This window comes from Plenodomus lingam (genome assembly GCF_022343315.1).
Source record: "Plenodomus lingam strain CAN1 chromosome Unknown contig_21, whole genome shotgun sequence".
NCBI lineage: Eukaryota > Fungi > Ascomycota > Dothideomycetes > Pleosporales > Leptosphaeriaceae > Plenodomus > Plenodomus lingam.
The window spans coordinates 995,929-1,010,318 of NW_027093938.1; the positions used below are offsets into that span (position 1 = coordinate 995,929).

Consider the following 14,390-nt stretch of genomic DNA (forward strand, 5'->3'; position numbering starts at 1 on the left):
TCCCACATACCCTGGATACATACGGTACTCACGACCAAGAACCTTGCTCAAAACCACTATATCACGTGATTCAGACTTGCGTCACCTACAACCCACACCCACCACGGTTCACATGAGAAACATACTCCTCCCATTGGCTATCAGTATCAGAAATACGTATGAAGAGCGCTGATGACTGGTAGCTATGGCTTCGGCCAACCTGCGTTAGTTGTGACGAGATGACGTCGCAAATATGTCAACATGGTGACGCGATGATGAGCGTGTATGTGGGTAATTGAGGATGTGTGTGTAGTCAACGGGTATAAGAAAGTTTTTTGATTTTAGGTAGAGGCGAGACGAGGGATCATTCACACGTTCATCTCAGCGGGATTTGTACCTTGAAGCACACGCCGTCCTTGGAAATTTGGTTTGCAAAATAAGAGCAGCAGGAAGCATTTGAAACGGGTCGAATCGGTATACACGCGAAGATGAGTCAAAACCCAGACGCTGTTGCCAACCAGGGCGAGTTTGCAGGCCATGTTAAACCCAGTGAGCCGCTGGAAAAGGGAGGTGTAAGTCACTTCAGTATCCCAGGTCAAGCATGGAGTCAAGACATTCCATCACACCGATAATAAACCACACCCTCTCTACCACCCTCACCATCTTTTAAATCCCAAAACCCCAACTAACACAAACCCCTCCCAGCACCAACCAGGCAGACTCGTCGGCAACGACGCCCACCCCACATTCAACGCACAAACCCTCCCCCCAGGCACCGCGCCTCCGTCCTCCACACACGCCCCCAACCCTCCCCTCAACAATCAAAAAATGTACCAAGACGCCTCCTCCACCCTCACAGGCGCCACATCCAGCGACGTGCACAAGGGACTCGGACACCCGGGTCAAGGCCAGACGTCCTCGGAGCTGCACGAGGCGGGGAGCAAGGGACACGGACTGGCGGGGCTGGCGCACGGTGTTGAGAATACGGGTGCGGGCGAGGGGGTGGGAAGTATCAAGGATCTGCCGGCGCATGCGGCGCAGAGGAATTTGGGGGATGTGCCGACGGGGCAGAGGGGAAATACTGGGGGGCCGCCTGCGGAGGAGAGGGAGAATGTGAAGATTGGCGGGGTGTAGGTAGGGGATTTTTTTTGGAGTTGTGATGGGGTTGGATGGTGTGAATTGGTGGTTGGGGTGGGGTGTTGGAGGATGGACGATGCGGGGACATGCGTGGAGGGATGGGAAGTGTACTCCTATCATCTGGATACCATGATCCAAGTTCCCTCTCCCCCTTTTATATTACTCCCCCTACCACACTATAGGACAGTTCACCTCGCCTGCCGCATCCCGTGCAGCTTGAGCACAATGTGCACTCCACCCATAATCCACGCACCCCTCACCGCAGCTAAACATGCTAGCCCAACAATTTGACCCATACGCACACGGTTTGATTTGCGAGCAAGATCCACAGTAGATTCCGCGAACAGCGCTGGCCGCACATTGACAAGACGTGCGGTTTGCCAGGCCGTTGGGTGGGAACAGAGATGGGCTTCGGAGCGAGGTAGTCGGGGCAATGGGGAGTGGTAGTGGAAGAGAGGAAGTGTTTTGGCTGGTTCGAGGGGGCGGGGGCGGGGGCGGGTCTGGGAGTGCAATTGGAATTGGGGATAATGCTGAAGTCGGTGATAGTTTTGACCGTCGGGAGTCGGTGGAGATTGAGGCGTTGTTGGCGTCGAGTATCGTTGTGCTTGTCTCCCCGATTGTTTTGATGGAAGGCGAGGGCTGCTGGAAGACACTGGTCGTGGATTTCCTTGTTGTAGTTTTTGCTGCTATCGTAAGCCATGCCGGCTCATCTTCCACCGGCATAGGAACACCCGTACCAGCCATTATCAATGGTGTCCACATCATAACCCATAGTGTAGTCGGTACAGCTCTCATCTTGATCACAGACGTATTCTCAAAATCGGTTCTGAATAAGTAGTCAGTTGCGCCAGCGAGGTTGACGATTCAAGGTTGACAGTTATTGTTGGAGCGGTGGAAGCATGTTGAGACGACATTTTCGACGTGATATGCCTATATAACCACAAGACATGTCGGTTCTCGAGGTGAGGAATGCAGACACATTCCACATGCTGGATTCACGATATTCCGCCCTTGCCCTTAGGGGATGCGTGTGTTCGGCGTTTCGTATCGGCCTTGGAGTACAAAGATGAAACTTGCACAGAAGCATCGGTAGATATAAAGATAGGCATGGAGCGCGCCCACGATGGATCACAACATACCGGTACCATGTTGTCTTGCAAAAATGAAGTCTCGAGCCCATGACTCGTGCTTGGCCCCTGTCGATATGGCCCTCTGGTCGGTACAGCCCTGTCACGACTCGTGTGATAAACTCCCCACATGTTCTCACCCTACTCTACTACAGTATGTACTCCCAAGCTCAACATCACGAGCCAACTCCATCCACAATGTGTCACCAGGCATCAATGATTTCCATTTCCCACCTTTCCCGGTTCAGCAGATCTGGGTTGACATCTCCGCTATCTAGGGCAATCAGCCATGTGAGATCCTGATGAAAGTCGCAAGCTGGGCGTTCTGGGCACCGTCATCTGTTTGTACAGACGCGCCCGACACCTTCCTAATCGCGCAAGTAGCTCCAGTGGGTACAGGATTTCTGGACTGACTGCTTATCGGCCTACGCGAAAGACTATAAAGCTGTTGCCGTAGAAGCAATGGCTTGCCATTGATGTGCTGCCGCGCAACACACCGCACGATGCAGCTCCTCACTTCGACATTGGCAACCTCTGCGGTTCTGGCCGGTAGTGCGCTGGCCGCGAATTTCACCGGCGACGTCCTCAATGGCGTGCCTGTCATTCGTGATTTGAACCTAGCGGACGTCCCGGCGCAGACCGTGTCGAGGTATTATTTGCGGGTTGGCGAACTCAATGGCGGACACCCTGTGCACATACCCGTGATGGTTGCGCGTGGGACGCCGGAGAGTCTCGAGACGGGCAAGAAATTGTCGCTGTCGGCTGCGATTCATGGGGATGAGTTGAATCCTGTTAGGGTCGTTCAGCGCATCTTCGAGCAATTGCAGGACCAGGTTGCGACGCTCAATGGCACAGGTATGTGAATTTGTGTGCAAGACAATGGTCAGCGAGAAAAACTCACTTTTACTCAGTCATTGGCCTCCCAACTGTCAACCCCATGGGAATCTACCTCAATCAGCGCAACTACTTCACTTCCGGTGCCAGCGGTTCTCTCACAAACGTAAACCGCGTCTTCCCGGGTACCGCAGCGACAGACGGTGGTAGCGGTCCCCGACTTCTCGCATACAACATTTGGAACTACGTGTGGGGCAACACCTCCCAGGTGGACGTTGGCATCGATCTCCGTAAGTAGTCCAATGTCCCCTCCGCTCTTGATTAAGCAGCCAACACATGCAGACACGCCCAGCACAGGAAGCGAAACTTCGCTCTGGTGCTACTCCGACTGGCGTCTTCCCTACGTCGAGCGACTCTCCAAGCTGCTCCAGCCCGACACGCTCAAGATCGATCCCGGCGAGCCCGGCAGCATCGAAACCACCTTCATCGACTACAAGGTCCCCTCCCTCACTGTCGAAATGGGCCAGGCCAAGGTCTGGAACAACCGTCTTATTGACCGCACCGTCGACTTTGTCAACCGCGTGCTCGTCGATCTCAGCATGATCCCTTCAAATACGACTGTCGAGCCTGATCTGACCAATGTATACATCGCAAACACTTTCCACGACACCTGGTCGCAATATGGCGGCTTTGTGGAGAGATTAGTCGAGGTCGACGAGCCGGTGACCAAAGGCCAAGCGATTGCCCATGTGCGCAATCCATTCGGGGACATCTTGGAGACATTGTACTCGCCAGTCGATGGACGTATGTTTTCGAGCCCACGCGACCCTTCGATTGAGCCGGGCGGCAGTGTCGGACAAATTGCGTACAACAGCACTGACCCGGAGTGTGCTGACGGATGCATTCTTTCGGGACCTTCGAGGAGATAGGCGGCATTGCATGACGAGTATGAGATTATGGTCAGTGTAATAATATATGATAATATTATCACCCTTGAATACTCCTGATCTTGAATCCCATGTCCCTTCTTCCTAGTTCCCAACTCTTGCTGTCTGCCAGTGTTGCGCGGTGCTCACCCTCCCGTTTCGTTTCCGTTACCACTGTAATCAGGCCTCGTGCATCTTGGCCGTCCGTCTTTATTCGTTATTCGCCATGTTCATTATTCTCGCCTTTCTGGGGGGCCTATAGTTTAAGACTGTACCAGTTTACCGCCAAGTATGAACGGGGGAAGAGGGGAGAAGGGGACATGACTATTATGACAGTGATCACGTAGATACCGCACGTGCAAGGTCACCGACGTAGTCATCAGGGGGTGCCTGGAATGCACAAGCTGTCAGTTGGACAATTCCTTATTATTGATATAATATGGCCTTCGTCGGATATGGGCTGGTGTAGAAATGCGGCTGGATCCATCATAGTGTTGTACACCCAAGGAGAGATTCTAAGACGCTGATGTAGTTATAAGTATGAATTAAAACATACGAGGCTACTTGCTTTGGAAATGAACATTTTGTGATGCATATCGAGTGACGTGACATCATATCAACCGAATCCCTCGAGACAACGAAGGGAGGACAAGGATATCGCCCCAACAAGTGAACTGGTCTTCCATCGAATTATCCATTCGCTTGCCATTGGAAGCCTATTTCTTGGAAGCGGCCTGGGCGAGATCCTGCAGAGCCTCGCGACGCTTGTACTTGGCATCTTGAATCGCGCCTTGAATCTGTGAGCAAGAAGTCATTCTGACAATTGTCAAACTTACTGGCATCAGCGTCGCTCGAGAAGTTGCCAGTCCAGGTGACAAAGGTCTGGCCCTCGTGCTTGCCAGAAGTAATGGGGTATGCGCGGATGGTGGAGACCACGGAAGAATAGGAGAGCTCAGGCTGCGACGAGATGACGCTGTATGTAATGTAGTGGTCGATGCTCTATTGTCCTCCATATCAGCACTCCACCCAGGCTGATATCAACGTGATGAAACCCACCGAGTGCTCCTCCTGCTTCACCTCTAGAACGGTGCCATCCTTGAACGACCACTTGACAATGTCGGTCTCCTCTGACACACCCTTTACAAACTCGCTCTTCTCAAGCTTGGACCAGAACTTGCTGAAGTCCTGGAGCTTGATGAGGTGCCAGACGTCACTGAAGGGCGCCTCGATGACGGCCGACTCACTGACAAAGGTGGAGGTGGGGATGCTGTTAGACATGATGATGATGGTGATTTGGTTGAGTGCAATTGGATTCGCGGGATGATTTTGAGTGTGAAGATATGAGGCTTTGGATGGATTGGTTTTGTTGCAATTGAAGTTGAAGTTTGGAGGCTATGAAGAAGTTTGGCGGGGCTGGTTTTGAATTGTCACCCCATGGCGTCATAGCATGCAGCCATGCACTGACAGATGGAAGCTACCCCTCCTACCCCTCCCCCTCCCTCGCCCTTGCCTGACTGTCGCCCCACTCGACCAAGCTTTGTTTCAGCCTTGTCTCGTCGCTCCATTCTGTACCTTTTCCACTTATCGCTAGGTACCCAAGAGTTCAAGGAAACCGACCACAGCGGCTTTGATGTTTGCCATAGCTCTGATTGTACTCCTATCACTATATCAGAACTCGTTCTAATACGCCGATTCTTGGTGTGTCTTGCCCCTACTACTATACCCTCTTACCGCTACCAACGATTCTACACAACTTTTTTTTTTGGCAATCTGCTGTTTCTCCCTTTGCTATGCCATCATCCCCATACTTGCTAATGCCAATCGTCCTAACTGTGTTTCACAAGCAGGCGCTTCACAAACATGGTCCTCGTACTGTCACGCTGAATCTCCAACCTCGCTAGTTTCTCTTCAGTCGCCAGAGAGCTAGCAATACAACCCAAGACGGCACTCGTGCTAAATACAATCCTTCAGCCGTCTTCCAGATCTGCAATCCGATCATGATTTCTTAACATTCATCGGAGGCCAATCAGATCATCGTCGCCACAGTTGACGCCACATCGGAACGTTTCAATCCCCGACATGTCTGACTTGACTCGTGATGCATCATCGACGCGCAACACCCTTCTGCCTGCCTATAATTTGACCGCCAACACTCTAGATACGCGGCTGCGTTGCCTATTGCTCATGGAACTTCTGGCCACTTCTACAACATGCCATAAAATTTACCAAACTCAAGTTTGATTGGCTGTAGGGTGGCGCTGGCCAGTTTCTTGACCAGTCGGGGGGTAGCGGCGTCATGACAAGGAGGCGTGCACATACGTACATCTCGTACGCATTGTCTGATGCCTGGAGCCAGTAAATATGTATAAGAAAGGTAAATAATTATGGCCTTCATATTCATCGCCATTATCATCTCCATTGTCTCTAGTTCTGAACATTCCAAGCGCCATGCCGCCTGTCACGTACATGAACCCATCTACTCCCTTTCATGGTTTCCTTGCTAGTTTTGAGCAGCAAGGATCTCAGTGCCCGTTGTTCTCTCAGACCTGCGAGACGGGGAACCAACACGGACACGAACCAGAACCCAGCGGTCACTCGATCCCTCAAGCACCCTTCACTCCTTGCACTTGGGATCACTTCCCCGGTGGTCCCTTTGAGATGCCCCGCCGTGGACCTCCTCAGAGGCCATCTGAAAATCACCGCGATAATGAGGGCAAAGCCGAAAAAGTGCACGAGGAGAAGAGCGGCGACAAGAACGTCGAAATGAACAACGACAACGCCTACGATAACGATAATGGAGAAGGACCGTCCTGCAAGTCTGAATTTGACAATGAAGGTGGGCGCAGTAACCGCTATGGCCAAAGTTGGTCCAGTGGCTTTGATCCTCGTCACAATGGACATCGCCGTGGACCCCATTGCCACGGCCCAGGTCCCCATGGACATCATCATGGCGGCCGTAGATCCTGGGACCATCGCAGTCGTCACGGCCCACGGGCCAACATCACCAGCGACTGGGCTCCCTTCGATGCTGCCTTCAACTGTGCTTCCCCAGACCCCTCCAGTATCGCCACACATTTCTGGAATCTTTTCAATAACGGCCATACCGCTAACACCAACAATAAACATACACCTGACACCACCGAAGATCACTGCCCAGACGCAGACGTCTTCAATACCGACACGGCTTTCGTTGTCCACATATCTCTCCCTGGCGCAAAGAAGGAGGATGTTGGCGTCAATTGGGATGCAGACAAGGGCGAGCTTTCCGTCGCTGGTGTAATCTACCGCCCAGGCGATGAGGAGTTCATCAAGACGCTTGCAGTAGAGGAGAGGAAGGTTGGGCCGTTTGAGCGCAAGATTAGATTGGGGACGGGTGCGAGTCCTGCACATGTTGATGTTGATGGTATTACGGCCAAGTTGGAGGATGGTGTGTTGAGGGTGGAGGTTCCCAAGTTGGACAGCGGGTATGTGGATGTTCGCAAGGTTGATGTCGAGTAAGGCAGTGTTTGGAGTCCTTGATGGTCAGTCGGGTACGTGGATACATAGATTATGCAACGAGTGTTTTCCTTATGCCGCTGCTTAGGATATGAATTTCGATCGAGACACGCCCATGTCCCAACGCGCTTGTAGTATCTCGACGCCTAGTAGTTAGATATCACGTTACAGATGGGACATATATCATGGCATTGTACTTACTGTAGCAAAGAATATTATGACTTCGCCCTGGCCCTGTCATCACACTTCTTCACCTGTAAACCATCACTGCGCACGGTGAGGATACTGGCAACCTCGTCCGAATTACAGGACCCACCGCCGCCCTCACTATTGTCCATATCAACATGCCGAGAAAGTTTCCTTCTTCAAGAAAGGCCACATGGACCAAGACTCAATGAAAAAAAAAATGGTGCCAGCTCGAAAGCATAGGCTGATATGGATAAAAAATTGGCAGCCAGCTCGGCTAGCAAGACAAGTCTTGCAAATGTCAACTCAAGGTCAACAACAGGAAGAGTCCTGTGGAAGTAGCAACCCCAAGTGTTGCAGCAGAAACGATCTGCACGTAAACGGTCCCAAGTACCGCAGCAGAAACGGTCTGCACGTAAACGGTCCCAAGTACCGCAGCAGAAACGGTCTGCACGTAAACGGTCCCAAGTACCGCAGCAGAAACGATCTGCACGTGAATAACCCCAAGTGTTGCAGCAGAAGAAACGGTCTGCACTGGTAGATAGATCGCCCCAATAGATAGGCCGCCCCAGATAGGCCGCCCCGGTTGTATCGCTTTGGTGAGCGAGTTGGAATGTGGAGTGAGAAATTTCGACCAAATTGGAGGGCGGTGGACAGTCTTATATGTGAGAGTGTAGTGGCCCTCGCGTTTAAGCGAACCGTAGCCTTGTAGATTACGTCATGTATACAATATATGATCCAGGACGCGGTGTGGAGGCGCAGATCAAGGTGAATGGGATTTCCAGGGCTTGGCATTAGCGACAATGTGATCACGCCGCATCATTCTAGGAAAGAGTCCTGGCTGTCAATCGATATGCTAATTCTCACTGAGATTATCAGTATACAGTGTTATTCACATTATTCCTGCTTGAAGATACTCACAATGGTAGCTTGGCCTGCCAGTGACTGTCACCCGCCCTAGTTGATATTCTGTAAGATCTGGCTGGCGCTTCTCTAGGGATGCCCTTGGATCAAAAGTATTGTGATCTCCTACCGTAGGTTGTGAGGTGTGCATGATAGCCGTTTGCTGTAATTTCCTGCAAACGCCTTCACCTCTCACTGCAACTGCGTGCGCCCTCGTCGAAGCGCACAACCCACATGATTTAACACGTTCGTGTTCTTCGTGTTCTTTGCTCTTAATTCCAGACATGAAAACTTTGATTTTTCGTCCCTGAGCTCACCTTCCAAGCTGACGCCCACTGTTCTGGCTATCGCACCATGGCCCGCATCGAACTCAACACTCCGGCGGACGCCAAGGTCAACAGTGATGCTGAGCACGAGTTGTTGATTACAAGCCGGGTTCCATTTGTCCAAAAGCTGATTGAACAAAAAAAACTACTGACCACTATGGTCGATCATCTACAGGAGTCCAATGCCCGTTCAGGTAGTACAATAGCTGACTAGGCATAGTTCTCAGGCTGTTACCGCTCACCCGCGTATGCCGCGCTATCGTAGCGTATGCAAGCGCGATCTGTGCAAGGGTAACAAGTGTGGCCTCGTTCATCCAGACCAGGTAGAGTTCTATGGCCATGATCTCAGGAACTTGCCGGTCTTTAGGGCGAACAAGCACAAGCGCAGGACTGACAAGGACTGAGACTTCAAACTATACCGCGCTCGCACCAAGTGAAGGACCAGCCAGGCCTTCACTATGTACTCTTCATAGATTCAAGCTGTTCCTCAAGCTCCTATATCCAATCTTCAAAGTCGAACATTCACTTCACCTCATCGTCTTGTGACTATACATCCGACTTCACATCTCTGTGACATGTTGTGACTGTGCATTCGTGATTTTTTTTTACCTATGTTTTCTTAGCGGTCTAACTTGATATCTTGCCATATTGTTATGACGATGCATTGGTGGCTTTTGTTCAACCTGTCTTGTGTTACCTATGATTGTTTGGCTCTGCAGTTGTGACAATTTGATAGTGATCCACAGGTACTGCAACATACGAGGAACACTCAAGATTCTTGAGAATACTGCCAATGCCCTGGTTATACACTCTTGGATACTGGGAGAGTTGTTGAATACTATGTACCAAAAGGTGGTGTGGGTGCGGGACGTTGTGCGGTCGGCGTCTCGGAACCTGGGGGCCGACACATCTCCAACGGCTCGAGAGCGCGTCATTGGTGCAAAGGGCTTCACGTGACAGCGCCGAAGTCAGGGTGCCAGGCAGCCAAACATGTCATTCATCGTCGACAACAACTCTCCCCACCGCGCGTCTCGGTCCCTTTCCTTCGACCTTGCATCAAACACGGCTGTCTTTGCAAAGTGCATTCGCAATCCAAGACGCGCAGTTGCTGCCTTGTCGCACTTCCGGTAGCCTAGTGCGCAACTCTGGGCCGGCCCTCATCCGCGCCCGCCCCAGTCCAGTCGCGGTGCTCGACGTCCGCTGTCGGCTGCGCTTCCCTCCAGAGCGCGCCGTCCCACTGCCCCACCGAAATTATTCACAAGCTCCCCAGCAGCCTCACCATGTCCGGCTCAGTCGCAACCGCCCGCCCAACACAGGCTCTGCGAGTGCGCCGCGAGTCTCAACGCCCAGCAGCTGCCCGCACTGGCACCAAGCCGCCCGTCATGGACGACCAGGCGACGAAGCCAGACACGAGGCGTTACGGTAGGCCGTCACCCAGCGCGCGAGACTTCCCCGTCGCAGCAGCAGATACTGACAGTAAGCAGTCAGCAAGCAGGTCGATGTCCTGGCCAAGTACAGTGGGAAACCACCCTCGCTGCGCGTCTTCCTGCACCCAAATCACTTCCGCATCAACGACTCCCAGGAGACGCTTTCCTATGCCTCGCCCATGAAGGAGCTCCTCCAGGCCATACGCGACAAGGTAGTGCCCCATAACATGGTGGAAGACCTTCTCGAACTCAACATCCCCTGGTACGATGGCTGTCTGATCGTCGAGGTCCACGACTATCGCTCAACTGGCATCAAGCCCAAGGACGACGCCAATGGCGCTGCTGAGGCCGGCTCAAACTCCTTCTCCATTCACAACTATAACAACTTCATCACACCTTCGCCTTTTGCACCCTTTCCCTCAGGCAAGCCAGACACGAAGCCTGCGCCTGCACCATCCCAAGGCAAAGATGCAGACACGAAAGAAGACAAGGAAAATATGCCTGCCCCGAACCAGAATGGACCCCCACAAAAACAGCGGCCCAAGAAGTTCACCGTCGTTCTTTTCCCCACCCCACAGTCGCAGTTGGCCGACATTCAGATCCTGGCCACAACGCCGGTTCCGGATATGGCAGCTATCAAGCGAATGCAAGCTGCTGGTCGGACGGGTGGTCTGCCCCCAACACCATTGACCGCAGTTCCTCCCACGCCTACCTTCCCCAATGGCCCAAGTCCGAAGCGCCAGAAGATGCTTTTGGATGACAGTAACATCCACGAGTTCGAAGCCGAAGTATACAACGCAACATGCCCGAAATTATATCTGGAACCCACAAAGAGCTTCGCAGAGTCTCTTGCCTTGATGGATGCCATAACCCATCCGAACAACAAGAATCCTGCGCCCCCACGCAAGACCCGCAAGAGGACCACGGCTGAGCTGGCTGCCGATGAGGCTGAAGCACAAGATCTGCAACGTTTCATGTTGGCAGCCGACGGGCACCAGGCTACTACAGCGTCTGCAGCTACCGGTAACGACGACAGTGCAGGCCGCGCGGCGGCCAACTCGCAGACATTCTCCCGCTTCAAGACAATCATGAGCATCAGAGCCACTCACGAGGAAGTCGAGAGACGCAAGAAGGAGGAGGAGGCCCGCATTGCCCAGGCCAAACGGCAGGCGCAAGAGGAGGCGGCAGCTCAAAAACAGAGAGATGCAGAGGCGAGCAGACAGCAGGCCGAAGTCATGGAAAGACAGCAACAGCTTCTGCGCCAGCAACAACTTCAACAGCAGCAACTGCAGCAAAACGAAGCTATGCGAGCCGCCAGCGCCGCTCAGCAGCAAATGTCGAATGCGGCCCAGCTCAACCAAACACCACAGTCGTTGAGTCAGCCCCAATTCTCGCCGGTCCTGCGACAGCAAACGCCTATGGTTGCGGCAGCAGCTTCGCCACACGTAGGTGCACAAGTCTCGCATGCCATGGGTAGCACACCAATGGTTGCTTCCGCTTCGAACAATGCCGTCGCCAGTCCGGCTCGGCCACCATCTGCCGTCTCCCACCACCAAAACCAGATGGCACGATCTGTTAGTCAACAGCAGAATATGAGTCGTACCGGTACACCCCAGATGGTTCAAGGCACTCCCGTTATGGGTGCATCAATGCCTAACCGCAACATGACGCCTACGCCGAGCCGTATAAATCAGGGCAGCCCGTCCATATCGATGCAAGGACAGACGCCGATGATGATGAACACTCCCCAGCCTGGCCAGAACATGACGCCCGAAGCCATACAGCAGTTGCAGGCTCAGCAGCGGATGCAACAGCTAAGGATGCAACAAATGCAGCAGGCAGGGGGTTCACCAGGGAATCAGCAGTTGCAACAACTCGCACTGCAGAAAGCACACATGCATATCCAGCAACAGGGTGTCCCTGCTGGTCAGAATCCGCAGACATACCGGCAGCAGTTGGCCCAAAACTACCTCCGCCAACTTTCACAACAACATGCGCAACAACAACAACAGCAAGCAGCCCTCGCAAACATGTCGCCACAGGGTGTTGTAGCGCATGGTGGTGTGCCGCAACAACCCACTTTGAATGTCAATAACTTGAGTCTCCAGCAAATGCGTCAGCAATTTGCACAACGAAAACAAACCCTCATTCAGCAATTCGGCCCGACCAACATTCCGCCCAACTACATGCAGCAGATGCAGCAACTCGAGGCCGCTATCAATGTCAAGATGCGCCAAGAGCAAGCACAGCAAGCACAATTGCAGCAACAAATGAACCCTGGCGGTATCCAAGGCCAGATGGGCAATCAGATGAACGGCCAAATGAACGGAATGCAAAACGTAACCAATCCTTTGCAGGTCCAACAGCAACAACAGCAATACCATCAATTGCTGCAACAGCAGCGTGCTAACGAAGCCCGCCGCCAACAAATGATGCAAATGCAGCAACGTGCTCTCGCGCAAAATGGGCAGATTCCGCAAGGGATGATGAACAACATGCAACAACAAGGCATGAATATGGGGAACATGACCGGCAACATGGGTGGGGGAATGGCCGGCATGCAGGGCATGAACATGGCGCAGATGCAGGGTCAAATGCAACAAATGCAGGGTATGCAGGGCATGCAGGGCATGAATATCAGCCAGATGAACCCGCAGCAGATGCAGCAGATGATGATGATGAGGCAGGCGCAGCAGCAAGCTCAAAGGCAGAGCATGCAGCCGCAGCAGGGCAATGGAGGAGGGGACATTAATTGGAGTGGCGTTTGAGTCTGAAGAGGGCTTGGATGGCCACGATCCCTTTGCATAAGCTGAGGTGTACTTGGTGTTATAAAGGTGTTATATCAGGGAACAAAAGTTGAAGTCAGAGATACCCCCTCATGCTGTTATGTTGGGCTGGGCTGGATTCGCGTTTTTGGGTTTATTTCCTCGTCCAGTGTAAGGGCGACTATCATAAAAGATAGCAGAGGCATTTGCAGGGCGTTTTCCTATCTTCATATGATATGTAAATCCTACCATCACGCACACCATCTTCTCACAGCTTCCCATGAATCTAAACCTCTAGCGACTGTCTTTGTCGGGAGGGGCTTCATCATACTTCTACCTTCCTCCCCTTGTTCTCACCCAACCACCCCACTCTGTGCCTGTTTTGATGAAATACCAGAACTGAAATATTTCAATCACAACTCTCCATCTGCGTATCCTTCTTCCGCCGCTACCACCCATCTCATCAGCTGTTAAACAGTACTCACCCCTGCACCCCTCGTTGCACTCATGTGGGATAAGGCGTCGTACGCGCTGCCGGCGCGAGCCGAGATTGGTGTCTGGCTGGCGCGTGGACAACGCCTTGGAGGAGGAGTTGTATAGGGGAAGCGTATCAAAGTTTAAGGAAGGGGAGGTAGAGTGGGATAATGTGGGTGGGTGGAGAGGTGGAATGGACGGGTGGTGCAGTGGTAGAGAAAGATGGTGATTGCGATGGGTCGTTCCGGGAGGCGGAAGGCTAACGGGCATACCGAAAGCAGAAAAGGTGTCGAGGGGTAGAACGGCCTTGCGTGTCTGATTACGGTGTCTGGTGTGCGGAGGGGGCCCCTTGGGCTGTAAAGAATTTTAGTTTGAGGGCTCCGTGATTCTCTCCTCACAGCTTGTGTGGATACCTGAGACTATGGTATAATTTGAAGCGTTGCGGTGTATATATTTTGTAAAAGTATGGTGCTCGCTGTTCATGCACTGTGAGTCTTCTATGCAGCGACTGTGAAGACTCTTTGTTTTTGTTATGTGTGCTTGGTGACTATTTGATAGGTGATGCAGTCAGTATCTGTGCCATCTGATTTGCGGAAGAGTCATTCATCACCCTGAGAGTCACATGAAGATACGAGCTCTGAATATTTAAATCTCGCAAATGATAGCGCGCTTCAATTGCTCGGTACAAGAACAATATCGCTGTTCCTATCTTCACCTTTCCTGCTGCCAATGCACCAGCAAATAGACAACGTCACCTGGTAGCGTACGGTATAGCTACAACAATTTACCGAAGAATCAACTTTTTTAGTGA

At 52.4% G+C, this 14,390-nt stretch overlaps 8 protein-coding genes across 8 annotated transcripts; 6 read left to right on the forward strand and 2 right to left on the reverse strand.

Moving 5' to 3' along the window:
- Positions 1-467: 467 nt before the first annotated feature.
- On the forward strand, positions 468-1,113 carry IAQ61_005231 (uncharacterized protein; the record flags this gene model as incomplete). The annotated part of the gene is made up of 2 exons (XM_003842946.2): positions 468-551; positions 685-1,113. 2 exons carry the CDS (start codon positions 468-470, stop codon positions 1,111-1,113), a joined length of 513 nt encoding a protein of 170 aa, XP_003842994.2.
- A 171-nt stretch (positions 1,114-1,284) lies between these two features.
- On the reverse strand, positions 1,285-1,911 carry IAQ61_005232 (uncharacterized protein; the record flags this gene model as incomplete). The annotated part of the gene is made up of 1 exon (XM_066096718.1): positions 1,285-1,911. One exon carries the CDS (start codon positions 1,909-1,911, stop codon positions 1,285-1,287), a length of 627 nt encoding a protein of 208 aa, XP_065953413.1.
- A 361-nt stretch (positions 1,912-2,272) lies between these two features.
- IAQ61_005233 (uncharacterized protein) lies at positions 2,273-4,165 on the forward strand. Its single transcript, XM_003842945.2, has 4 exons — positions 2,273-2,397; positions 2,522-3,098; positions 3,155-3,367; positions 3,420-4,165. Exons 2-4 carry the CDS (start codon positions 2,720-2,722, stop codon positions 4,004-4,006), a joined length of 1,179 nt encoding a protein of 392 aa, XP_003842993.2. The 5' UTR covers positions 2,273-2,397; positions 2,522-2,719; the 3' UTR covers positions 4,007-4,165.
- Positions 4,166-4,470: 305 nt separating this feature from the next.
- IAQ61_005234 (uncharacterized protein) lies at positions 4,471-5,395 on the reverse strand (the record flags this gene model as incomplete). The annotated part of the gene is made up of 3 exons (XM_003842944.2): positions 4,471-4,793; positions 4,840-5,002; positions 5,060-5,395. Coding segments are annotated over 3 exons (573 nt in total), but the record flags the coding sequence as incomplete, so codon positions are not given.
- Positions 5,396-6,451: 1,056 nt separating this feature from the next.
- On the forward strand, positions 6,452-7,501 carry IAQ61_005235 (uncharacterized protein; the record flags this gene model as incomplete). The annotated part of the gene is made up of 1 exon (XM_003842943.2): positions 6,452-7,501. One exon carries the CDS (start codon positions 6,452-6,454, stop codon positions 7,499-7,501), a length of 1,050 nt encoding a protein of 349 aa, XP_003842991.2.
- A 481-nt stretch (positions 7,502-7,982) lies between these two features.
- Positions 7,983-8,225, forward strand: IAQ61_005236 (uncharacterized protein; the record flags this gene model as incomplete). The annotated part of the gene is made up of 1 exon (XM_003842942.2): positions 7,983-8,225. One exon carries the CDS (start codon positions 7,983-7,985, stop codon positions 8,223-8,225), a length of 243 nt encoding a protein of 80 aa, XP_003842990.2.
- Positions 8,226-8,941: 716 nt separating this feature from the next.
- IAQ61_005237 (uncharacterized protein) lies at positions 8,942-9,317 on the forward strand (the record flags this gene model as incomplete). The annotated part of the gene is made up of 2 exons (XM_066096719.1): positions 8,942-9,003; positions 9,134-9,317. 2 exons carry the CDS (start codon positions 8,942-8,944, stop codon positions 9,315-9,317), a joined length of 246 nt encoding a protein of 81 aa, XP_065953414.1.
- A 604-nt stretch (positions 9,318-9,921) lies between these two features.
- On the forward strand, positions 9,922-13,561 carry IAQ61_005238 (uncharacterized protein). The gene is made up of 2 exons (XM_003842940.2): positions 9,922-10,335; positions 10,398-13,561. Exons 1-2 carry the CDS (start codon positions 10,194-10,196, stop codon positions 13,106-13,108), a joined length of 2,853 nt encoding a protein of 950 aa, XP_003842988.1. The 5' UTR covers positions 9,922-10,193; the 3' UTR covers positions 13,109-13,561.
- Positions 13,562-14,390: the final 829 nt, after the last annotated feature.

Excerpts from the sequence above, each read along its gene's own strand:
- IAQ61_005233 (XM_003842945.2), top strand. The coding sequence starts at position 2,720 with ATGTGCTGCCGCGCAACACACCGCACGATGCAGCTCCTCACTTCGACA. Across the intron at positions 3,099-3,154 it reads TGCGACGCTCAATGGCACAG|TCATTGGCCTCCCAACTGTC; the intron begins GTATGTGAATTT and ends ACTTTTACTCAG. Across the intron at positions 3,368-3,419 it reads GGACGTTGGCATCGATCTCC|ACACGCCCAGCACAGGAAGC; the intron begins GTAAGTAGTCCA and ends CAACACATGCAG.
- IAQ61_005238 (XM_003842940.2), top strand. The coding sequence starts at position 10,194 with ATGTCCGGCTCAGTCGCAACCGCCCGCCCAACACAGGCTCTGCGAGTG. Across the intron at positions 10,336-10,397 it reads GCCAGACACGAGGCGTTACG|TCAGCAAGCAGGTCGATGTC; the intron begins GTAGGCCGTCAC and ends GACAGTAAGCAG.